Source organism: Globicephala melas, chromosome 17 (genome assembly GCF_963455315.2).
Source record: "Globicephala melas chromosome 17, mGloMel1.2, whole genome shotgun sequence".
Classification (NCBI taxonomy): domain Eukaryota; kingdom Metazoa; phylum Chordata; class Mammalia; order Artiodactyla; family Delphinidae; genus Globicephala; species Globicephala melas.
Window position 1 is genome coordinate 11,638,201 of NC_083330.1, and position 26,181 is coordinate 11,664,381.

Genomic DNA, 26,181 nt, shown 5'->3' on the forward strand with positions numbered 1-26,181 from the left:
GGCCACACAAGGAAGTTTGGTCTTCAAGAGGTTCTGATGCTAAGAAGCCACAGGGTTGACGAATAAACGTCAAGGGTGTAAATCAACAGAAGATTAAAGAGAAAAGAAGAGGAAAAGCGTGATAACCCACAGGCTGATGCCACTAAAAACAAGTGGGGTCAGAGTCCTGTGGAATCAGGTGGCACGGCAGGCGTCCTCCTATAGCACCTACCCACAGAGCCCCCAAGCAGCCCGTGCCAGCTTTGAACCTGAATTGCTTCCAGAGCAAGCGGCTAGTCTATACACAGAATGTTATCCCTTATCTAAAAAAATAAAAGTGGGGAAAGAGGGGAAACAATTAACATGTGCTCAAAACTACAAGCTGTCTGTAGGCAAAATAATTTTTGTTTAAAAGATGGCTTTTTTCCCCTCATTTTAAACATTTTTTTCCTTCCCGAGCGCCCTGATGACTTGTTAGACTGACGCCTAATAAACAAAACCCAAAGTGGCTTTCTTCTTGGTCGCCTTAACACCACTCCCACCACTCAGCGTTCACACACACACACACACACACACACACACACACGCTGAGTTTACTCAAAACTAGTCTTTCTGATTCTTCTTCTTCCAGGATGGGGGTCAGAGCCACAGGTCCCTGCGATGTGGTCTGCAATCCAGAGGAACCCCTTGCCCTCCCCTCCCAGAGTCAAGCCTTGTGTCTTTCGTTAATTTTTCTTCTTGGTGACACCCGTTTAAGACTGACTGAAGGGGTAAGGCCCGCGGAGCCCCTTACTGTAAGTCACGACTGATAAGTTGTCTGCGTGACTGCTGGGGGACAGATTTACAGAGTTCTGGGGGACTCTACTCTCATCTTGCTCGGTTTGGTCAGGCGCGGGAGCCCGTGTGTTTTTGCTGATCGAGTCGAACCCGGAACCCCCAGGGTCTTTTGTTTTCATCTGAATGTCGGTTCTTTTGGGGAGAGGCAAACAGGGTGAAGTTTCCTGCTACCTTGCGATGTGGCTGTGTGTGGAACTCCGTTTCAAAAGATGACAGCTGCTGTGCTACTCCTAGAAGTCCACCCGCCTCCACACTGAGAATGACCCAGATGACATCTCCATAGTAGAGTCCTGTAGCAGTGCACATCCGCCACTGTCCCTGATCCATTCCTGCTCTGCTGGGGCTGCACATCTGGATGCTGACATCTGCAATCTCCTGGGGGTTTAGCAATCTCACCAACACCATGTTCACATGTCCAAGTTGGTCTCCCCTGACATATTTAAGACAAACCCCTGGAGGCCAGGCCTCTGCCCCAGAATTTTGGATCCGCCATGTTTTTATATATTGAGCATAAGGGGATATCGACTCCCGTTCTCCTATGGTGACATCTTCAACAAAGGACACAGACGGCACACTGATGTTTGGGCTCTCAAAGTCATAACAGGCGCCAATTGCTCCTTGTAGGTTCCAGCTGGTCATGTCCAGGAGGAAGGCGCAGCCGGCCGGGTTGAACTGGAAGCCGAGCAACCGCTGGAACTCAGAGACGAGCACGACCTTGTCGGCGGTGCCCAGGCAGCTGAACTTCTGCACCAGCCCAGGGTCCGGGCCCACGTCCATGCTGTCCGTGGCTGGCGCCGGACACTCGCTTCTCCGCCTCCTCACAACTGGGCCGCTACCGCGCCGCCGAGCCCGGGGACCGCGAGGGGGGCCGCTGCTAGCTGTCGCCGCGACCCTGCTCCTCCGGGTTAGGCCCCAGGCCTCTCACCGCCCGCAGGGATAAACTCACTCAGCCACGGGCTCACTCTCGCGCTGCCCGCCCCCCCGCCCCAACGCCGACACCCCGCCGGGCCACCTCTCACTTCTCCCCTGCCTCCGCCTCAAGGTGGATTTTTTTTTTTAATTTAAAAAGTGATTCTAGAGTAGTCGGTATTGGTAAACAGCTGTGACTTTTAAATTCTGATAAAGTTCCTGCCACAATTTTCTAGGATGTGTAGATACTGTTAAGAAAACTTAATATGTTTTTTAATAACAAACAAACATATGTATGGTGCTTCCTATGTGCCAGACCCTATTCTTAGTGTAGCGCTTAATACAGATTGACTCATTTAATCCTCACAGCAGCCCTATGAGGTAGGTACTATCATTTCCCATTTCACAGATGCGAAAGTTGGAGACATTAACTCGTGCCATTAATAACAGAAGAACCAGCATTTGGACTCAGGTAGTCTAGCTCTCCCATCTATCTGCTTAATTACTACACCACGCTGGTGCCCTAAGACATATGTGAATTCTGTAAAGTCAGAAACAATACTTATTTAATGTCAAAACAGAGTTTACCCTCAGTATATTCTAACTTGTCCCCTCCCTACTAAAAGTGAATACAAAGGTCTGTAAATCCAAGTTAATATATCCTGTTCCATTATTCTGATTCCATAAGATTGGAATGAGAACCTTTGCTATTATATATAAAAATAAGGCATTTCAATACCACTCATACAATGAGATGTACAATCTTTTCATGACTTCAAATGTTATCTATTCATAATAAAAGTGAAATTATACTCAATTTCTCCATTGTACAAAATAAGGTACAAATTGTGAAATTTCTATTAGTAAAAATATACCGTTACTTATGTCAGACTATTAAATTAGCAATCCTTTATTATTTCTTCATAGTACAAAGGAAATACAACTTAGCAAACTTTAACTTTTTCTAAAGGAATTTTATCTGCAACCATTTAAAATAAATGTGTGTGTGTGTGTGTATACGTATATATACTGTAGCAATTTATTTTGCTTTTCTCCTACGTCAATTTTCCACTGTCAGAAGCACAGTACCCTCCACACTCTGGATCTACCTGTGCTTTATTTCTCCCTCTGGTACTCACCACTGTTGAACCTACTCTATATGTTATTTACGGTCAATTTATTGTCTGCCCCTGCAGAATGTGTGCTCCATCAGAGGAGGGATTTGTCTGTTTTGTTTACTGCTACGTCTCCAGCACTAGAACAATGCCTAACACGTAGTAGAGAGTAAATAAAAGGCTGTTAAAGGAATATGAATCTCTGAAGAAAATCTCCCTGCAACAGCCTCCTCCTCCCTCCCCCACCCCCCAAATCATACCTTTGGGGAAGACACTGTGTGAACAAGATGAGAGCTCTACTTTCCCTGAGTGTGAAAGACTGCAAGGGAGTTTGCAGAGGCTTATGGAGCCCTGGGAAGTGGATGGGTCAGTCTTGCTGTCTCCCTGTAGTACAAATGGCTCCTGTTAACCTGCTTACTGGAGGTGGGGAGCTGGGGGTTAGTCTCATTAAGAGCTTTCGAGGTAGTGATTCGGCATATAATTCAGGATTTAGTGTGACTTAATAATATAGTCAATTCTCAGGATCACAGATTCCACATTTGCAAATTTGCCTACCTGCTAATATTTATTTGTAACCCCAAAATCAATACTCAGGGTGCTTTCGTGGTCATTCACAGAGATATACAGAACAGCAAAACATGCCAGTTGCCCAGAGTGCCTGCTCCCAGCTGAGACCGACAAGACGACGTTCTTTTCGTTTCAGCTTTCTTACTGTAAACAAGTGCCACTTTGTTTTGCACTTTTGTGCTTTTTGTTGGTAATTTCACTATTTAAAATGTTTAAAAGCACAGTGCTGCCTAGTGTTCCTAAGTGCAAGAAATTACGATGTGCCTCATGGAAAAAATCTGTATGTTAGATAAGCTTCTTTCAGATATGAGTAACAGTGCTGCTGGGCATGAGTTCCACGTTACTGGATCAGTAGTATGCATTAAATAAGGTGTCCTTACAGAAACATGCATAAAACAAGGTCGTGTACTGATCACTTAATGATGAAAACGTTGTGAACAGAGGCTTAAGGGAACTTAACCCTGTATTTCCCCCAGAAGCAATGGTTCCGTATTCGCTAAATCACTGTTTGCGGTGACTTCTATAGAACCTAACTAGCAGGCATAACAAGAATCAACTGTAGCTCCCCTGGAGTTCTCCAGCATGGTTCCCTTTCTGACTTTGGAAACATCATCTCTGTGCTTTCTCACAAATAACCTTCCCGGACACAGTAAATATTTACAGAAAGCCATGGATGAGGAATCAGCAAACCTGCATTCATCCCTCCTCCCCCAATTTGGAGGGTCAGTCTGAGGAAATTACTTAACCTTTCTTGGTAGAGCCTTGTGATCTGCAAAAGGTCTCCTTAACTGAAAGGAAGAGCGTGAAAGCCCTCTCATGTTGATGTGTGTAAGGTATTCTTCCAAGCTGAACAACGGCTTTTTCCTTCAGATCTCAGGGCATCTTGGCAGCATTTTCATGGAGCTCCATTGTTAACAAATTTCAGGAACTTGATCTTTGGGTTCAAGAGATGAAAAGACAGTCCCCTTGAATAAACCAACACTTTCCTACTCCCAGAATCCTGGTCATCACTGAACCTTGCCTGACATCAGAAACTGCCTTTCAACCTCCCTTCTCCCAGGGAGCAGTCCAGCATCCAGTCCTTCTAACTCAAGTGTCCAATTGGCGACAAGTAGTGCCAAGCAAGGAGTCCTGGCTAGTGACTCAGGAGATCTGAACTCTCATCTGCTGTTGTTCAACTTTGTTACTGAAGGTAAGCCATTTCACATCTTTGGGCATCAGCTCCTTCATTTAAAAGCAACTGTTACAAGCCTCGTAGATAGCCTCATCCACCAGAGGGCAGACAGCAGAAGCAAGAAGAACTACAATTCGGCAGCCTGTGGAACAAAAACCACATTCACAGAAAGATAGACAAGATGAAAAGGCAGAGGGCTATGTACCAGATGAAGGAACAAGATAAAACCCCAGAAAAACAACTAAATGAAGTGGAGACAGGCAACCTTCCAGAAAAAGAATTCAGAATAATGATAGTGAAGATGATCCAGGACCTCGGAATAAGAATGGAGGCAAAGACCAAAAAGATGCAAGAAATGTTTAACAAAGACCTAGAAGAATTAAAGAACAAGCACCTAGAAGAATCAAAGAACAAACAAAGAGAGATGAACAATACAATAATTGAAATGAAAAATATACTAGAAGGAATCAATAGCAGAATAACTGAGGCAGAAGAACAGATAAGTGACCTGGAAGACCAAATGGTGGAATTCACTGCCACGGAACTGAATAAAGAATGAAAAGAAATGAAGACAGCCTAAGAGACCTCTGGGACAACATTAAACAAAACAACATTCACATTATAGGGGTCCCAGAAGGAGAGGAGAGAGAGAAATGACCCAAGAAAATATGTGAAGAGATTATAGTCGAAAACTTCCCTAACATGGGAAAGGAAATAGCCACCCAAGTCCAGGAAGTTCAGAGAGTCCCAGGCAGGATAAACCCAAGGAGAAACACGCCAAGACACGTAGTAATCAAACTGACAAATATTAAAGACAAAGAAAAATTATTGAAAGCAACAAGGGAAAAATGACAAATAACATACAAGGGAACTCCCATAAGATTAACAGCTGACTTCTCAGCAGAAACTCTACAAGCCAGAAGGGAGTGGGACGATATATTTAAAGTGATGAAGGGGAAGACCCTACAACCAAGATTACTCTACCTGGCAAGGATCTCATTCACATTCAACAGAGAAATCAAAAGCTTTACAGACAAGCAAGATCTAAGAGAATTCAGCACCACCAAACCAGCTCTACAACAAATGCTAAAGGAACTTCTCTAAGTGGGAAACACAAGAGAAAAAAAGGACCTACAAAAACAAACCCGTAAAAATTAAGAAAATGGTAATAGGAACTTACATATCGATAATTACCTTAAACGTGAATGGATTAAATGCTACAACCAAAAGACACAGGCTCGCTGAATGGATACAAAAACAAGACCCATATATATGCTGTCTACAAGAGACCCACTTCAGACCTAGGGACACATACAGACTGAAAGTGAGGGGATGGAAAAAGATATTACATGCAAATGGAAATCAAAAGAAAGCTGGAGTAGCAATACTCATGTCAGGTAAAACAGACATTAAAATAATGAATGTTACAAGAAACAAGGAAGGACACTACATAATGATCAAGGGATCAATCCAAGAAGAAGAAAAAACAATTATAAATATATATGCACCAAACATAAGAGCACTTCAATACATAAAGCAACTGCTAACAGCTAGCTACAAAAGAGGAAATAAACAGTAACACAATAACAGTGAGGGAGTTTAACACCTCACTTACACCAATGGACAGATCATCCAGAGAGAAAATTAGTAAGGAAACACAAGCTTTAAATGACACAATAGACCAGATAGATTTAATTGATATTTATAGGACATTCCATCCAAAAACAGCATATTACACTTTCTTCTCAAGTGTACACGGAACATTCTCCAGGATAGATCACATCTTGGGTCACAAATCAAGCCTTGGTAAATTTAAGAAAACTGAAATCAAATCAAGCATCTTTTCTGACCACATCTTTTCTATGAGATTAGAAATCAATTATGGGGGAAAAAACGTAAAACACACAAACACATGGAGGCTAAACAATACGTTACTAAATAACGAAGAGATCACTGAAAAAATCAAAGAGGAAATCAAAAAACACCTACAGACAAACTACAATGAAAACACGACGATCCAAAACCTATGGGATGCAGGAAAAGCAGTCCTAAGAGGGAAATTTATAGCAATACAAGCCTACCTCAAGAAACAAGAAAAATCTGAAATGGACCATCTACCTTACACCTAAAGCAACTAGAGAAAGAAGAAGAAACAAAACCCAAAGTTAGTAGAAGGAAAGAAATCATAAAGATCACAGTAGAAATAAATGAAATAGAAACAAAGAAAACAATAGCAAAGATCAATAAAACTAAAAGCTGGTTCTTTGAGAAGATAAACAAAACTGATAAACCTTTAGCCAGACTCATCAAGAAAAAGAGGGAGAGGACTCAAATCAATAAAATTAGAAATGAAAAAGGAGAAGTTACAACAGACACTGCAGAAATACAAAGCATCCTAAGAGACTACTACAAGCAACTCTACGCCAATAAAATGGACAACCTGGAAGAAATGGACAAATTCTTAGAAAGGTATAACCTTCCAAGACTGAACCAGGAAGAAATATGAACACAAGCACTGAAATTGAAACTGTGATTAAAAACCTTCCAACAAACAAACGTCGAGGAATTGAAACTGTGATTAAAAACAAACGTCGAGAAATTGAAACTGTGATTAAAAACCTTCCAACAAACAAACGTCGAGGACCAGATGGCTTCACAGGTGAATTCTATCAAACATTTAGAGAACAGCTAACACTCATCCTTTTCAAACTCTTCCAAAAATTGCAGAAGGAACACTCACAAACTCATTCTATGAGGCCACCATCACCCTGACACCAAAACCAAAGATACTACAAAAAATGAATATTACAGACCAATATCACTGATGAATATAGATACAAATATCCTCAACAAAATATAGCAAACAGAATTCAACAACACAGTAAAAGGATTATATACCATGATCAAGTGGGATTTATTCCAGGGATGCAAGGATTCTTCAATATATGCAAATCAATCAATGTGATACACCATTTTAACAAATTGAAGAATAAAAACCATATGATCATCTCAATAGATGCAGAAAAACCTTTTGCCAAAATTCAACACCCATTTATGATAAAAACGCTCCAGAAAGTGGGCACAGAGGGAACCTACCGCAACATAATAAAGGCCATATAGGACAAACACAATGGTGAAAAACTGAAAGCATTTCCTCTAAGATCAGGAACAAGACAAGGATGTCCACTCTCGTCACTATTATTCAACATAGTTTTGGAAGTCCTAGCCATGGCAATTAGAGAAGAAAAAGAAATAAAAGGAATACAAATTGGAAAAGAAGTAAAACTGTCACTGTTTCCAGATGACATTATACTATACATAAAGAATCCTAAAGATGCCACCAGAAAACTACTAGAGCTAATCAGTGAATCTGGTAAAGTTGCAGGATACAAAATTAATGCACAGAAATCTCTTGCATTCCTATACACTTACAACGAAAGATCAGAAAGAGAAATTTGGGAAACAAAGCCATTACCATTGCAACAAAAAGAATAAAATACCTAAGAATAAACCTACCTCAGGAGGTAAAAGACCTGTACTCAGAAAACTATAAGACAGGCTTCCCTGGTGACATAGTGGTTAAGTCCACCTGCCAATGCAGGGGACACAGGTTCGAGCCCTGGTCCGGGAGGATGCCGCGGAGCAACTAGGCCCGTGCACCACAGCTACTGAAGCCCGTGTACCTAGAGCCGTGTGCCTAGAGCCGTGCTCCGCAACAAGAAAGGCCACCATGATGAAAAGCCCGTGCACCACAGCGAAGAGTGGCCACTGCTCGCTGCAACTGGAGAGGGCCCATGCGCAGCAACAAAGACCCAACGCAGCCAAAATAAATAAAATTTTTAAAAAACCTGTAAGACACTGATGAAAGAAATCAAAGATGACACAAACAGATGGAGAGATATACCATGTTCTTGGATTGGAAGCATCAATATTGTGAAAATGACTATACTACCCAAAGCAAACTAAAGATTGAATGCAATCTCTATAAAATTACCAGCAGCATTTTTTACAGAACTAAAACAAAAAATCTTATAATTTGTATGGAGACACAAAAGACCCCAAATAGCAAGAGCAATCTTGAGAAAGAAAAACAGAGCTGGAGGAATCAGACTCCCTGACTTCAGACTATACTACAAAGCCTCAGTAATCAAGACAATATGGTACGGGCACAAAAACAGAAATATAGATCAATGGAACAGGATAGAAAGCCCGGAGATAAACCCACACACCTATGGTCAACTAATCTATGACAAAAGAGGCAAGGATATACAATGGAGAAAAGACAGTCTCTTCAATAAGTGGTGCTGGGAAAACTGGACAGCTACATGTAAAAGAATGAAATCAGAACACTCCCTAACACCATACACAAAAATGAACTCAAAATGGATTAAAGACCTAAATGTAAGACGAGACACTATAAAACTCTTAGAGGAAAACATAAGAAGAACGCTCTTTGACATAAATCACAGCAAGATCTTTCTTGACCCATCTCCTAGAGTAATGGGAAAAAAAAATAAACAAATGGGACCTAATGAAACTTAAAAGCTTTTGTACAGCAAAGGAAACTATAAACAAGACGAAAAGACAACCCTCAGAATGGGAGAAAATATTTGCAAATGAGTCAACAGACAAAGGATTAATCTCCAAAATATATAAACAGCTCATGCAGCTCAATATTAAAAAAAAACAAACAACCCAATTCAAAAATGGGCAGAAGACCTAAATAGACATTTCTCCAAAGAAGACATACAGATGGCAAAGAAGCACATGAAAAGCTGCTCAACATCACTAATCATTAGAGAAATGCAAATCAAAACTACAATGAGGTATCACCTTGCACCAGTTAGAATGGGCACATAAGAAAATCTACAAACAACAAATGCTGGAGAGGGTGTGGAGAAAAGGGACCCCTCTTGCACTATTGTTGGGAATGTAAATTGATGCAGCCACTATGGAGAACAGTAAGGAGGTTCCTTAAAAATCTAAAAATAGAATTATCATATGACCCAGCAATCCCACTACCGGGCATATACCCTGAGAAAACCATAATTCAAAAAGACACATGCACCCCAGTGTTCACTGCAGCACTATTTACAATAGCCAGGTCATGCAAGCAACCTAAATGCCCATTGACAGATGAATGGATAAAGAAGATGTGGTACATATATACAATGGAATATTACTCAGCCATAAGAAGGAACGAAACTGGGTCATTTGTAGAGACGTGGATGGATCTAGAGACTGTCATACAGAGTGAAGTAAGTCAGAAATAGAAAAACAAATATTGTATATTAACGCATGTATGTGGAACCTAGGAAAATGGTACAGATGAACCGGTTTGCACGGCAGAAACAGAGACACAGATGTAGAGAACAAACGTATGGACACCAAGGGGGGAAAGCGGGGCAAGTGTTGGGGGTGGTGGTGGTGGGATGAATTGGGAGAGTGGGATTGACATGTATTCACTAATATGTATAAAATAGATAACCAATAACAACTTGCTGTATAAAAAATAATAAAATAACTTCAAAAAAAAGAATGCAAAAACACTCTATTGCTAATAACGAGAATGCCAAGCATTTACAAACACTACCAAATAAACAAACAAATAAATGCAACTGTTATTAAATGCTGTATTAGATGACAACTATGGGACTGTCTGCCCCACACGTGTTTGCATGTGGTCAAACAAACATGGAAACCATACCGATGGATGCAGAAAAGAAAGCAAACTTCTCTTTCCTCACCGTGCCTGTATTCGTTCGCTAGGGTTACCATAACAAAATCCCACAGACTGGGTGGCTTACACAACAGTTTGTTTTCTCACCGTTGTGGAGGCAAGAGGTCCAGGATAAAGATGTCAGCAGGCTTGGTTTCTTCTGAGGTCTCTCTCCCGGGCTTGCAGGTGCGTGCCTTCTTGCCGTGTGTTCACGTGGTTGTCTGTGTGTCTGGTGTCTCTCCCTCTCCCTATATCCTCATCTTATAAGGACACTAGTCAAAGTGGATGAAGACCCACGCTAACAACTCCATTTTAATTGTCTCTTTAAAGGCCCTATCTCCAAGTATAGTCACATTCTGAAAGTTCGAGGTTCAATATAAGTGGGGGGGCATACGTTAGCCCACAACACAGGTCATCAATTTCTCAAAATCATGCCAGTTTTCAGTTTGCCGTATATTTGGACCATGAGTTTTTTATGAAGCTCTATGTACTTTTTTAGAAATTCCTAGTTTTGGTTTGCTGAGAAAATCAATATGCCTTTATCACATCCCTAAGCTCTTCCTGGTCCTTCGTCACGTTCACTATGAAAGAATCCATTTTCTTCTTCAAAGATCATCTTCCTTGAGCCCTCTGACCTCTTCTGTTTTTTCCTAATTCGTCCTGATTGCTTTCTTGGCTTGTTGCATCACTGTTAATCTGGGATTTACGTTGAGTTCCTGAGTTGGTCCCTTTCTTCTTTTTAAATCCTGGGTACTCCTCTTTCTTGGATTTTTGTTTTGATGAAGTACATCTGTGGCAGACATAGAGTATTTGCTCCTAGACTGCCTTTCCAGAAAGGACTCACTGCCCAGCTGCAAGAAGGATGGTTAACTGAGAGCCTCCTGGCGTTAACTTCTTCAGGATTCACCTCAGTTCCCTGGCCAAGGTTGTCAGCTTCTGACAAGGAGGCTGTATAAGGGCCTAGCCATTTCTGCCCCACTCAGGACTCCACTAAAGGGAAATCTGCTCTGCAGCTACAAAGGGGGCTGGCAGAGACTTTGTCAGGTCTGCGTCACTGTCTGATGGCTACCCCCACCCAATACTGTGTCTTCCCCTTTTCTGTTCACGGATGTTACCGTCCAGTAAACTTTTGTACTCTAATTCTGTGTCAGCTTCTGCTTCCTGGAGAAACCAATCATTATAAGAACCTCAACTAATATTTTTTTTTTAAATTTGTTTCACAAAGGAATCACGGGATTTAAACTTTGAGACTTTGTGTGAATTATCTATTTGTCCTCATATGGATTGCTACTTTGATTGGTTATACAATTGTAGGTTCAAAATTATTTCCCCACAGAACTTTGAAGGCCTTGCTCTATTGTATTCTAGCATCCAGTATTTCTGATAAGAAATCTGATCATAATCTGATTCTAATTCCTTTGTAGCTAGCCTGTTTTTTTGTTTGTTTTTTCCCCATCTATGAAAGCTTTGGGGGTTTCATCTTTATCCTCAATGCTTTAAAATTCCACTAGGCTGTGTCCAGACACAGCTGTTTTTCATTCAGCCTACTTGGATGGCCCTTTCAATAACTAATGTCTTTCTTACATTCCTTTCCTTACGTTGTCTCTGTTTTCCCTTTCTGGAACTCTGACTAGATAGCCATTGTGTCTTCTGGGTCTATCCGCCATGCTTTTAGGTGTGTATTTTCTGCTCTCTCTATTCTGGTGTCCTGGGAGATATTTTCCATTCTATCTTCTATAACTCGAAATTTGATCTTTTGCCATAATCAGTGTTATTTTTCACCTTAGCAATCACTCTTAGTTTTCAAGAAGTCAACTTTTCTCTCCTTGCTCCTTTTAATACCACCTTGTTCTGGTGTCCCTGAGAACATCAATTAGCATTTTAAAAAGTGGTTTTGTATTATTCCTTGCATCATCTGTTTCCTCCTGGATCAGTTATTTTGTTTGTTCATCTTGGACTTTAAGTTGTTTTTGTTTCCTCTCAAATGTCTAGTAGACATATGTTCATATTCATGAATCAAGGACTACGTTGATTGGGGTTTGTAAAATGCCTGGGTCCTGGGGATAAGCAGGGTTTTTCATTTCTATGGTGCTGGCCCAAGATGCTCCAAACTGCCAACTTAATTGCCAGTGGGGTGGGGCAGCCTTTCTTTCTCTCCAGGTCTCTTATTATTAGGCTCTACTCTGCCTCTCTCCCCAGCCCTATACTCACCCCATAGGCTCTCCCCAGGCAAATCTACTCTGCTTAAGCAGTTCTCCAGGTAGCTCCAGCTGGGGCAAAGGCTGCAGCAGCTGCACATTGTTGTGGGCCTCCGACATCTGAGCTGCTGCCTCTGTGCCTGAAGCCTCTTCGGAGCTCCATAGGGAAAATGGTTTTCTACAAGCTTCTAGAACGTGTATTCTGAGCTGTGATTTTCTCCATTTTGGGCCATGTATCTATTCAATCTCACTTGCTTTCCACAATCCCAGAAATTATTTTAAAGCTCAGGTTTGCTGATTGTACCTACTTCGTTTTCCATGTGGCAGGAGACTTTTTCTTCTTGTATATCTTTATTATCTTTCACTGGCATCCTAGGAAAGAGGGATGCAATCGTATGTGTCCAACCCTTCTCACCGTATGCTCACATGACTAGAAGAGAGGAGGCATCTCTCTGAGGCCTCTTTCATAAGGGCACTAATCCCATTCATGAGGGCTGTGACATCACGACTTAATCACTTCCCATAGGCTCCACCTCCTAATACCATCAGTTGGGCATTAGGTTTTCAACATATAAATTTGGGGCCAGGCAGAGGGACTAAATATTCAATCTTCGGCAATAGACTAAGGGATAAAGGTCAGGAATTTTTAGGGTAGTGGGGATGGAGGGGTGCAGCACCATGTTTCCAACTGTGTGCACTAGAGAAGCAGAGAGAGAAGCTGAGAGGCGCTGAGGAAAACCACAAGGAGGCTTAGTTACCACTCCTCCATGGTTTCCGCGGGACACTCCTGTATCACCGTAATATATGCCACTTGCTTACATTAGCTCTGTGTGGATTTCTATCACAAGTAAGAGGGCCAGAAATCAAGAAACATCTTGGCCCTCCTGGAACGCGTCACTCTTATCTGGCTGGCTGTTTTGGAAGAGGGTGCATCAGGAAGGGGTTACACCAAGGGGCCAGGATTCCGCCACAGTGCAGTGATGGCCACAACAGTGGCCTCTGCAGATAATAAACACCTGACTTGCCACCCTATAAAATAAGACAGTGCGAATAAAATGAAGGCCCTTTCCTCTTAGCCTAATTTACAAGGTTCTTTCCATAAACTTCGGGGGAGGGGTGCGACACATCTCCCCCGCCTCTCACAGAAATAGTATTTTTTTTAACTCTCGGAGACACTATATAACTTTAAAGAGCTACCGGCTTGTTACGTGCGAAAAATGGCAAAATGAAACAAAAATAAAGCACACCATTTCGTTCAAATAGCCTGTGCTTGCCCCACCCTCTAAATTTTTAACTCCTTTTAACCATGTTTGTGTGGCCTTAAGGAAGCCGCTTTCCCACTTAATGACTAGCCCTTTTCCCTAACCTCGCATTTTCTCTTCCTTAACTCATCCTCACATTGTATTAAAACTTTTACTTTGGGGAGCTGTTACCTTACTTGGGGAGACTTAAGAACTAATTCTAAACCCCTTTCCACAAATAAGATCAATAACTTCAAAATAAAAACTCAGTTTGCTCAAACCAACATTATGCCCTCTTGGTTGAAAGGTCCTTGAGGGCAGAACCCAAATCATTAGACGGTTTTTCTGCTCTGCTGACAACCAAGAAGGGGTTTGTTAAATGAAATGTAAAATGGGAGCGGGCTCCAAAGAACCTTGTAAATAACTTTGCTCCCTCTGCATTGTCGGGCATGGCTGGCGTGGTTTAGTAACTGGGTGACTGCAACGTCTTCAAATACCTTCCAAGACCTGACGAGCTGAGCCGCGGTAGACGCAGCCCCGCGACATTAACCAGCTTTGTCCTGGGAACTGCGGGCTTGACCTTGGGGCTCCCTCCCCACTTCCTACCTGGAGCCCGCGGGAACCGCCCCTCCTTTCCTCGGCTCTGCCCCGCGCCGTCCTCCTCGCCCGGCTACCGGCGTCCCGTTATTAGTGTTCGCGAACCCCTCAACATCTCGAAAGTTCGACAGGCGGCATCGGAAACCAAGCCTGGTGGCTCTCCGCCCTCGAGGTGTGGTAAACTCTCGGCATTTGTGCTTGGGAGAACCCCAAAGTAGTAAAAGTCTCTGATTTTGAAAACTAAGGGGACAAAAACGCCAGGACTGGAAGGAATCGTACCTACGGTCCTCTGATTCGTAGTCGGACGCATCACCCTGCACCACGGACCCCTCACACGAGGGGTGAGGAGACATAAAGGTTACAGAATAGGGAAACCACACACGACAGTAACTCCCCTAACACCGGGAGTAAAGAAAAACTGCGACAGACACGCGGAGGAGTCTTGAGTCTTGACACGAAAGTTCGGAACTCACTCCTACCGCATTCAGGAACTCACTCCTCTACCGCAGTCAGGCTCCGCGAGCCACCGCCGGGTAGTCTTTCTGCGCACGCGTAAAACAACATTCGGGCACGTACTCCCTTCGCGCCCCACTCCCTCCATTACGCATGCTCAGTTTCATCTCTGCGTAAGGGTTGAGCGCGCTCTGGTTCCTAGGTATTGAATCTCAGGGGGCGGGGGCACGGACTCTGCACGTCCCTTCGATAGCTCAGCTGGTAGAGCGGAGGACTGTAGTTAATACCCTTAAGAGGCATCCTTAGGTCGCTGGTTCGACTCCGGCTCGAAGGAGACAAGGACGTTTTTGTCGAGCTTCCTATGATTTATGGTCCTTTCCGCATAAGGATTTCTCTGATAATACATTACTTTCCAAATAACAGGTCCAATCCCGTAGCTTCCTCGGTGTGACTCTTTTGCGAATCCCGGAAACGGGGACATGCGGTCCGAGTTCTGAGCGAGCGGGGCACTGAGTCTGCGCTCAGCGGGGAGGCTGCCGGGTCACGGCCTTCGCTTGTTTCTAAAGCGTCTTTGGCGTTTCCCGAACCCCTGAGTGCCGACACGGCTAAGCCGCGTCCCGGGCCAACGGCCGGCTCTCCGGGGCCAGGCCCCTGACCTAGTCCTCAGAGCCCATGCAAGGTCGGCGATGCGAACGCTCGGGGCGGCTGCCGTGAGGAGCTGGGAGGTCCGCAAGGAGGATCTCGTGCCCAAGGAACCTGGCAATCACGAAGGCAACGCGGTAGAAAGCACACGAAGCCTAGAAAAATGACTAAAAGTTATGAAGATGGGTTGAGGACCTATCCCGTCACTCCCTTCGATAGCTCAGCTGGTAGAGCGGAGGACTGTAGACTGGTGTACATAGCCATCCTTAGGTCGCTGGTTCGATTCCGGCTCGAAGGAGAGAGGCTTTTTGTTGTTGTTGTTGTTACTTTGGCCTTAACCATGAAACAGGGACAAGAATGTGGTCAAGAATATTTATCTTCGCTTCTAAACGCTCTGTTCTCTCTCTAGAGGAAGAGATAAGCAGCCGTGGCCAGCGGTGGGGGATTAGCTCAAATGGTAGAGCGCTCGCTTAGCATGCGAGAGGTAGCGGGATCGATGCCCGCATCCTCCAGTTTTTCTCCTGATCTCCAGTGGTCCTTTTTCTTTTGATTCTCATTCAACTCGAACAAGAGTTAAAGTAGTTGGGCGAGCTTGAGGTTACCGCTATTAAAACTTCCCAGACGAGGGTACTTGAGGGGATAATTTTTCTAATTTTAAAATTTTAGACCCATTTACTTTGTGAAGTTCACGAAATTAGTTTTCTCTCCAAAAATGGAGACAGATTGCAACCACGTCTGTCGGCACTCTGAGTCTTTAGTGATTTGTGATTGATGGCTGCACTTACAGGGACCCATCTGAGTCTAAACTGCGCATAATTAAAGGGACCTGGCAGAAAAAGAAAAAACAGAACTTGGAGAAGGACGCTGCTACTTTAAACTTACGTTGAGCTGAGGAGGCGGGGACTATTCTGGTCCATCTCATCTGCATACAGTGGGGTGCCTGGCTCCTGGCAGATCCAAGACGGATATGATAAAGCAAGGTGGGTACCTGAGGACAGGTGAGGAAGTGGAAAAGACCCTGGACCCAGAGGCTTCTTGTTGGAGGAGGATTCTAACGCCATTTTCCTCCTGGGAAGTAACTTTGGAGAGTTCATTAGAGACCACCACAGAGAGGGAATCAACTGGAGAAAAGTTCTAGCTCGGGCTGCTCTTGAGTGTGTTCTGCTTAGTTAAAAGACATGACAAAAGCAAACACAAATCCCACACTCATTGAAAAATTCAATTTAGCAGAACACACACAAAGTCTTTTCTGGTAATGAAGTCTCTCTATCCTAATTTTCTAGAATATAGCCATGAAAAAGCTGTTGAAACGATATTGCAGTTGTCAACACAAAATATAAACCTAGACAAAGGCAGAGATAACACCTTTTATGAGGATTACAGTTGAGAAGTGAAAATACTTTTATCTTATTTCCGTTTTAGGATTCTAAACAACCTGTATATTTTTGTTACCAATGTGTACAACCTGTTGTTTTTTATTGGCGTGTCTTTCATTTTCTAGGGCAGCTTCTATTTTAAATTCTTTTCAATAAAGTCTCTTTATTGAATGTATAATGATTCACTTAAAATACATCTTTTTTTTCGTGAAAACAAATTTACAAAGTAGGAAAAAGAATCCTTTTATCAGATGATATGTCCCAATTTCTGGTTGGGATGATGGGTGTTCTAGCTGGCGGGCTGGAGGAGCTGGCAGTGAAACTATAATAACTACAAGAGCAAGAAACGGGTAATAAGTAAAGGAATTGTTAGCAGCTGCACCCCAAATCCAGGTGGAGAACACATGTTTGGGACAAGTGAGCTGGGCAAGAACTCAAACAATATCTCAGGATCAGCAACTCAGGTGTGGAATGGAATTCATATAAGAAGTCTATAGATATAAGCTGAGAGGTACTATTGCCTAATGGTTAGTCATGTGGGCTGCGAAACCTGATAGACTTTCTTGTCTTTACCATTCCCTATCTGGGTGACCTTGGGCAAGTTGCTTGACATCTTGGTACTTCAGTTTCCTCATCTGTAAAATAGGAATGATAATAATGGTACCTACTTTTAATGTAAAGCCCTTCTTACAGTGCCTGGCACATAGTAAACACACAATGAACATTAGCTGTTATCAGTGTATGTTATTAGCACACCATAGAGGGAAGGCCTGGAGGGAATATTCTAGAGGTTATACGAGTGTTTATATAAATATATATGAAAGTGCAGGAAAGAGGTGCTTGGATCTCCTCTGCAGGCAAAGTAGAACAATTCTAAAAATACAAAATGATGGTTAAGTGAATTATGGTATGACCATGTAATAGTATAGCCTTTGAAATTTTATTTATTAAGAACTTCTACTGACTTGGGAAATGTTAACAATTGAATATTAAGTGAATAAAGTAGGCACAGAGCAATATAAACAATAACAATATAAACAAGCATGAATTACCTGTAGGAAACACTGAGGAATGCATTAAAATGTTAATACTAGTGACCTTTGGCTAGTAGGATTACTGTGATTTCTTCTTCCTTAAAATTTAAAAATATTTTTAAGTTCTGTAATAACCATTTATTACTTTAATTGAAAATATAGATGAATTCTAAAAAATTAAAAGCTAACATTTATTCAGCACCTCTGACAAGCCAAGCACAGTTCTAGTTACTTCACATGTGTTAACTCATTTATTTCTCTCATAAAGAAAACACCAGGCCCAGATGCCTGCAGTGGTTATTTTACCAAACATTTAAGGAAGAAATCACACCAATTGTACACAAACTTCCAGAAAATTGAAGAGGAGGGAGTATTGTCTAACTTATTCCATGAAGCCCTCATTATCTTGATCCCAAAACTAAGCAAAGACATTACAAGAAAACTACAGACCAATATCCTTCATGAACATAGATGCAAAATTTTTCAACAAAATTTTAGCCAGTTAAATCCAACAATATATAAAAAGGAAAATACATCATGACCAAATGGGTCTTTTCCAAGAATACAAGATTAGTTCAACATTCAAAATTCAAGGTAATTCGTCAGTACTAAAGTACAGTACTAAAGAAAAAAAAGTACAGTACTAAAGTACAGTACTAAAGAAGAAAAACTACACGATCATTTCAGTAGATGCAGAAAAAGCATTTGACAAAATTCAACATCCAGTCCTGATTTTTCAAACTGTCAGCAAACTTGGAAGGTAGGGAGAAGGGAACTTCCCCAACCTGATAAAGGGCATCGATGAAAAACACACAGCTAACATTAAACTTAGTAATATGAATGCTTTCCTCTTAAGATCAGGAAAGAAGCAAGGAAGACCATTCTGGGGTCTCTAGCCAGTGCAATATGGCAAGAAAAATGAAGTAAAAGACTTCCAGATTGGAAGGGAAGAAATAAAACTATCTCATTATTTAAAATACTGATTATATGTTGAAATGATAATAGTTTATATGGTTTGGGGTTAAATAAAATATATTAATAAAATTAATTTCATTGGTTTCTGTTTTTTAATGTGGCTACTAGAAATTTTAAATCTTATATATGGCTCATATTTGTTACGCACATCTTATTTCTATTGTACAGTTAGGTCAGAGAGGTAGGTAGGGGACAAATCATGCCAGGCCTTAGGGATCACAGTGAGGATTAATGTCTTTATCCCTAGGGGTAATATGACCATTAATGGGATTTAAATAGAGTGTGACACATGAGAAGCAGATTGCAGAAGGCAAGAGTAAATTCAGAGACATCAGTTAGTAGGCTGGGGTGGAGGGGAGGTAAGACTAGATTGTGTGCATTGAGGGAGGAGCCAAGTGTCCTTGATCTTGGAGCCAAGGTAAGGAGTTCAGACATGGCCATTGGGAAGGCCTTACACTAAAGTATTTGCTACTTTTAGGGATTGTCACTGTTTATTTCTGGCATGTGAACTATGCCAAGAAATGTTCAGAGGAAAGTACAATATGTTAGTTTTCTAACATTTCCTTAGAGATATGTATGATGAAGTAAAATTTATAAACAACAGATTTGGAGAAGGATTAATTATCAAGAAGTAAAAAAGCTTTCAGCCAGAAGTTTGCAAACTATCTAATGAAAGAAATGCCACTTAGCTTCTGTTAAGTACTTTTTAAGTTAGTTAATTTCATTTTTAGTTTAGCTTTTGTAAAATGTTTCTTTTCACTAAAAAATTTAAAATCACATATTCAAGCTGCCTATTGCCAGAAAAACAGCTAAACTGAAAAGATTGACAATGTAAACCGAAGGAAAATATTAAGCATTTTGTAGATGTCAAGAGTCCTTGGTGTAAGAAGACGGACGGATGGATGGACGGATGAATGGATCAATATTGCAGGGAAAAACTAACAACCTCATTGTCTTAGTTTAAGAGGACCTGGTCTGTGAACTATTAAGCATTGGCTTTTGTTTTGGCATGGGATTAAAGTGATTTTCAGGAGATTTAACTGGTGCTGGAGTTGACCTGAAAGTCTGAGTCCACTCATGACCTAGTGTTCCAGTCTAACTAAACCTTCTTCTCCAGCAACCCCTACCGTCTGCCTCCATAACCACACAGTCAGGTGTTTCTCTCCTTGTTTTAACGATTTTGTCAAACGCCAACTTTCTCACTTCTGGTGGGTAAAAGAAGGAAGAATTCTCCTTCCTCTACCTTAGAGAATGAGCTGAAATCAAGATCAACCTTCCAGTTCCTCTTGTTTTCTCTTCCTCCAGGGCTGCACTCTGCCTCACTGCTTTGCTTCAAACTATATCTATTTTTTACTTCCCTTTAGCTCCACTTTCCATCTGTTTTGTTTGATGAATGGCTAGCTAGCTCCTGGAGCTAAGCCTAGATTATTTTCAAGTACCTGGATTTGCAATTATGTATGTTAAAGAGACAAAAAGAACATGGGTAAATGAAATGCTGAGGACATTCTGGAATCCTTGGGAAGTATACTTATTCTGACACTGATTCTCTGGGAACTTTCTAATGCCTCCTATTCCCCAGAGTGCTCTGTCTTGTTTTGCAAGTTGGAATCTAGAGTTGATGTTGCTTTTCTAACTATTCTGGGGTTAGAGGAGTTTCATATCACCCTAACCAGAAAGTACAAAACCCACCAAAAGAGAGGAACCCAGCTCCTGCCAGAGAATACTTCATATACATTTCAATTTTCCTCAAAGGTTTTTCCCCCCCCAAAGGTTTTTTAATATCTTATGTTCTAGGACTTGTGTCCAATATGGTGACCTCCAGCCCCATATGGTTATTTAAACATATGTTTAAATTGAATAAAATTAAAAATTCACAGACTTCCCTGGTGGTACAGTGGTTGGGAATCTGCCTGCCAATGCAGTGGACACAGATTCGAGCCCTGGTCCAGGAAGATCCCACTTGCTGCAGAGCGGCTGAGCCTGTGCGCCATAACTGCTGAGCCTGCGCTCTGGAGCCCGTGAGCCGCAACTGCTGAGCTCACGTGCCACAACTACTGAAGCCTGCGCACCTGGAGCCCATGCTCTGCAACAGGAGGGGCCACCGCAATGAGAAACCCGTGTACCGCAACGAAGAGTAGCCCCCACTCGCTGCAACCAGAGAGAGCCCACGTACAGCAATGAAGACCCAATGCTGCCATAAATAAATAAATAATGAAAAAAAAATTTCAGTTCCTGAGTTGCACTATACACATTTCAAGTACTCAATAGCTACCTGTGGCTAGAGGTTGGCCAGCACAGATGTAGAACATTTACATCATTGCAGAAAATTCTAATGGACAATGTGCTGTAGAGTATGGGGTGGGGTAGCTTAGTGGATGAGTCAAAAGGTATCATTCTGCGCAACTCCTTAACTTCCCTGAGCCACAGTTGGCTCAATGGAGATAATAATATCTACTCTAGAGAGCTATCCTAAGAAATGATTGGTACTCTGCAAATATTTATTATGTTTGTTGTGGTGGTGTAGTACTAAAGTAAGGGATTTTAGAACCTCATTTTCTCCCTCCCTGAGATTAAAAACACACTGAGATCTACATTTCGCTGGACCCTGAAGTCTGGGTTCATTTGGCCTGGTAGCTAGAGGTTGAAAAAGGTCAAGAGTCTTCTCTTTCTGTTGTCACCCCTCAGTGTCAAGTCCACCGTGGGCGTAAACTCAGGTTCTTAGGGACCCATCTTGCTTCCTTTGACTTATCTGGGCGATGTGGGAAACTTCTGGAGGAGGTGAGAGCCATGGTGGTTTTGCTTCAGCTTCTCAATGTGTCTAAACACACCCGTACCACAGTGTGGTAGGACTCAAGAATGGGGGGAAATCGGTGCTTCAAACTAGGGCAACTTCCTGTGTAATTACCCCTGATTGGTTTCAACCCCCTGTGCTAGGGTGCGGGTAGGAGAGGGGAGGAAGTCATGCACCACCCCTAGAGAGTCCAGGGTACCTTCGGGAGACTAAGCTGGTTTTCGCATCTCTGTGGAGGCCCAGGTCCACTGCAGATTCCAGAACCTTGAAGCTGACTTCAATTCTGATTCATTTCCAGAATTTCTGCCATCTCTCAGACCCTGAATGATTTGGGAGCAGACTAAAATTTTCTGGTTCCTCCCTAGGAACCAGAGTGCTACCCCCGTGTCCCACTCCCAACTCACATGCCCACCCCATAGATGGCTGGTCTCTGAGAGCGGGGGGAGCAGGAATGGAGGAAAGATGATGAAGAAGGGAAGGTGGTTCTTATCCATCAACCTGGCTCTTCTTCCTGTGGGCTTCTTGCTAGTTTCCTCTGTAGCTTCCAGGGGCAGTTCTAAGACAAAATGAAAGGCAGAGAGCAAGAAGGAGCAGAGAATAAAAGGAGAGGGTAGGGTGTAGCTTCCAGGGGCAGTTCTAAGACAAAATGAAAGGCAGAGAGCAAGAAGGAGCAGAGAATAAAAGGAGAGGGTAGGGTTCAACTCTCCATCAAATAATTCAACTGGGGATTCTCAATGTTCATGCAGTTTCAGAGTGTTTTCTTCTACAAATACTGCTAAGTTAGGTTATGAAGCCCACTCACAGATAAAAGAACTGAAAGCCAACTAGGTGAGGTCACTTTCCCAGGATCACCAGGTGAAGTGGACATGGGAGCTGGACCTCCTGACTCCCTGTGCAGCCTCTCACTGCATCATCTTGGTTGCTCTGGCTCAGGCACCTGAGTCACCCCTGAGGATTCTACCCTCATAGCCACCAGAGTCCATTTCCTCCTTTCCTTCCCCACTGCCATTCGTCACCCAGGGCCAGGGCGTCATGACCTCTCACCTAGGCAACACCTCCCATCTGGTCTTTAGCCAGGTCACCTTCACACTGACCTATCCCAACCAGCACTGAGATTAATTTCACCAATGCACAGCTCTCAGGGAAACGTCCCTGTGAGACACTCTCAACGACTTCCTGTTGCCTAGTTTATTAAGTGGTAAAAACTCTTCAGCCCAGTATTCATGGGCTGCCAATGTGCCAGAAGCATGCTCTGCACTCCAGCCCAAAGCACCACACGCTCTGAGCGTTCCCGGCACTCCTGTCTGCTTCTATGCCTTCTCTTGGAAGCCCCACCTACGCCCCACTGCCCACAGGACGACATGCCCATTGGTGTCTAGGTTCCTCAGTGGATCAGTGCAAATGCCACCCCACCCATGAAGCCCTCCTGATTCCTCCAACTCTGGAATTCTCTGTATTTTTTTTTTTTTTTTTTTGGCCGTGCCGCACGGAATGGGGATCTTAGTTTCCTGACCAGGGATCAAACCCGCGCTCACTGGAAGCGCAGAGTCTTAACCACTGGACCACAAGGGAAGTCCCTGAAGTTCTTTATCCCATTTTGTTTTGTACTGTGTTTCTGTATATTCGTGTCTTATCTCTACTATTTATTAGACTGAGCTCCTTGAGGACAATAGCCTGTATCTTGTTCGTCTTTCAAGACACATGATAAACACTCAACAAATATTTTTTGAAAGAATGAATTCCTCTTAAAAGGATAGGCTTGGCTATAGTGTATAGTATTAGTTTAAGTGCTTTTCCTTAGGTTGCAAGGTCTTTTACAGTAGAAACTTCATCTTTCTTAGAAAACAGCTCTCTTATTTTGCTCAGACCTCCATAGCCCATGTACAATAAACACAGTTAACTGTCTAGGCTAGGTGAACTGAATTAACTCAGTAAAACAATGTCACCAATTCCCTTCTTCACTGTAGTTGCTAAACAGACATTGAAAGGAATAACAAAATTCTCCAAAGATCCCTGAAATGTTTATGAATACGTATAACTTATTATTAGTTAATAGAGCTTATTAGATTCTCAATAAACTCTCAGTGCACACAGCACTAAGGGCACACATAACCAGTCACAACGATCTACTCCTTACTGGTAATTAAGTGCACCCTGGGGCTGTGTTAACAAAATGTGTTCATTGTATGGGGTGTTTTAAATCAAGGAGAAATAAAGCTGCAAATTCATCACATAAAAAAATAGACATGTGTTTCTTATTTCATTTTTGATCTGATTTTAAATCTTTAAATAAAACACATAGATGAAACACTTGTTTCACAAAATCCTGGCCAATATCAGAATTGAAGTTGATGACTCAAGGGCAGACCAAGAATTCTCAGAAACGACCGGGGAAACTGTCATTTAAAAAATCAACTTGGGAAATACAGACAAATGCAGAGGGGCACAGATATTTCAGACCAGATAAAACCCAGGTGTGGAAGCAGGATTCCATTTTCACTTCCACTGAAAATGGCACTGATATTTGTCCCCCACTATATGGCAAAATAAAATAATGGGTCTGCCACCCCATGTGCCAGTTACTACCTCATTACTGATTGTTGGCGCAAACTAAAATGTTTAAAGATTGCCAAATTTTCTGTGTGTTTCTAGGTGTGTGTAGGGGTGGTGGTGTATATGATGAAGGAGGATTAGGAAAAAGAGAGAGAAAAGAGCATACTAGAGCTTTATTATACAACTTTTTTTAAAAAAAAATTGGATCAACTGGTGTTTGGAGTTTTTAAAAATTTTGTGGATACTTTTGCGGTGAAAAGATTTGAAATCAGTTTTTAAGTTGAAATTTTTCCCATTTCACAACCCTCACAAAGATGAAATATTTAACACTAAGCAAGTCTTTTTAGTTGATTACCCTTGTGAAGCCAGGATAATGATATGCCAAGCAGACATGCTTCGTTTGTTTTCACCTAGGATAGTATGATCATGCTACTTTTGGTGACTTGCTTCCTAAATTCTCAAGACAGAAATGGCATTCGTTATACAGTGAGACTCTTGGACTATGTTCTCCCTGGTCCTGGAGAAGCCCATCACCAAGCCCTTGCTGATTGCTCACAGGGGGCATAGCTCAGCGACTGGGCACCAACATTTGCATTTGTTGTCGACAACTGTCAGCTTCACCTCCCTCTCCTCACAACCCCGTCTAAATGGGGTTTGTAATCCTCCTTCCCACCCACTCTCTTCACTCCCTGGGGTGGAAATGTTGGCCCCTGTTCTCTGTCACCTGTCAGAATCCATCCTCCTGTCACTGGCTTATACGGACAAGTCTGTCTGCTGTCATGTGACCCTCGGCTGCTAAAAACAGCTCCAGCCCCACTCTGATCCTGGGCCTGAAACAATGTCCTCCACGGAAAGAAACGTAAAGGACACTTGATCACACAATCTTTGGAATTATTTCCAGGAATCACTTGCAGAAACCATTCGAAGCACCCTTTCCCGGCAGAGCACACAGGGACGGCCAGGAGATGAGCGCATCTTTGAATTACAAGTCTTTTTCCAAAGAGCAGCAGACCATGGATAACTTGGAGAAGCAACTCATCTGTCCCATCTGTTTAGAGATGTTCACGAAACCCGTGGTCATTCTCCCCTGCCAGCATAACCTGTGTAGGAAATGTGCCAGTGACATTTTCCAGGTAGGTTTGTTTGGAATGGAGGGGGTGGAAAAGATTCCCTCTTCTCCGAATCAAGCACTTAACTTTGAGGTAATTTCTTTAGAAAGTTGTATAAGGTTGCATTTGTTAAAAAAAAAAGAAAAAAAGTTTTTAAAGTGATTTGCTTTGTACTTTGCTGTCAGCCTCCTTCTTACTCTCAAATCCAATTTTATTTCAATACCAAGAATCATACTTGTTTAAAAAAAACTGAATCTGTCTCAAAATTGTAAATGAATTACTGCCCAAGACATTAATGTTGGAGTTTCTGGCTGGAACTTTTGGTTATGGAAATGCCGGGCTGAGAAGCACCTCATGCTGAAGACGGTACATGCTTGCCGATAATGCCCTAAGGGACGATCTCACAGCAAGCTGAAAGCAGGAGTTGATGTTGTTCCTAGTGTAACAGAGAGTGAAGGGAAGCCTCTGAAAAGCTCCCTGTGGCGTTGCTCAATTCCTCTTTTCTTGCTTGGCGGGAACAGGCCTCTAACCCGTACTTGCCCACAAGAGGAGGTAGCACTGTGGCCTCGGGGGGCCGATTCCGTTGCCCATCCTGCAGACACGAAGTGGTTTTGGACAGACATGGGATCTACGGGCTTCAGAGGAACCTGCTGGTGGAAAATATCATTGACATCTACAAGCAGGAGTCCACCAGGTAGGGTTCTCCTGTGTGTCAGACACATCTGAAGCTTGTCTTCATTATTTGTTTGTTTGTTTCAGTGGGTCGCTATACTGAATGCTTGTTTACCAATCAGGGGCTAATTGTTTTATAGGAAAATGTTTTTCCAAGTCAGTCCTTCCCAATGGGAGTGAGAGTTGCTCTTGGGAGGAGAGAAGGAAGCTGGGGCCCATGCTTTTGTATCAATTTCAGAA

The 26,181-nt window shown here is 42.5% G+C and overlaps 1 protein-coding gene, 3 non-coding genes and 1 pseudogene across 5 annotated transcripts in view; 4 read left to right on the top strand and 1 right to left on the bottom strand.

The window, feature by feature from the left end:
• Positions 1-731: 731 nt before the first annotated feature.
• LOC115854976 (protein ILRUN pseudogene) lies at positions 732-1,593 on the bottom strand (annotated as a pseudogene).
• A 13,439-nt stretch (positions 1,594-15,032) lies between these two features.
• Positions 15,033-15,123, top strand: TRNAY-GUA (transfer RNA tyrosine (anticodon GUA)). Its single transcript is given in 2 exon segments — positions 15,033-15,069; positions 15,088-15,123. It is a non-coding gene; the product is annotated as a tRNA-Tyr (tRNA).
• A 517-nt stretch (positions 15,124-15,640) lies between these two features.
• Positions 15,641-15,729, top strand: TRNAY-GUA (transfer RNA tyrosine (anticodon GUA)). The gene is given in 2 exon segments: positions 15,641-15,677; positions 15,694-15,729. It is a non-coding gene; the product is annotated as a tRNA-Tyr (tRNA).
• A 141-nt stretch (positions 15,730-15,870) lies between these two features.
• On the top strand, positions 15,871-15,943 carry TRNAA-AGC (transfer RNA alanine (anticodon AGC)). Its single transcript has one exon. It is a non-coding gene; the product is annotated as a tRNA-Ala (tRNA).
• Positions 15,944-25,125: 9,182 nt separating this feature from the next.
• TRIM55 (tripartite motif containing 55) overlaps positions 25,126-26,181 on the top strand; it is a 41,411-nt gene continuing 40,355 nt past the window's right edge. For both annotated transcript variants that reach the window (XM_030859822.1, XM_030859823.1), the window contains exons 1-2: positions 25,126-25,293; positions 25,791-25,963. In XM_030859822.1, coding sequence (XP_030715682.1) covers positions 25,126-25,293; positions 25,791-25,963 — 341 coding nt within the window. The remainder of the gene's footprint in view (positions 25,294-25,790; positions 25,964-26,181) is intronic.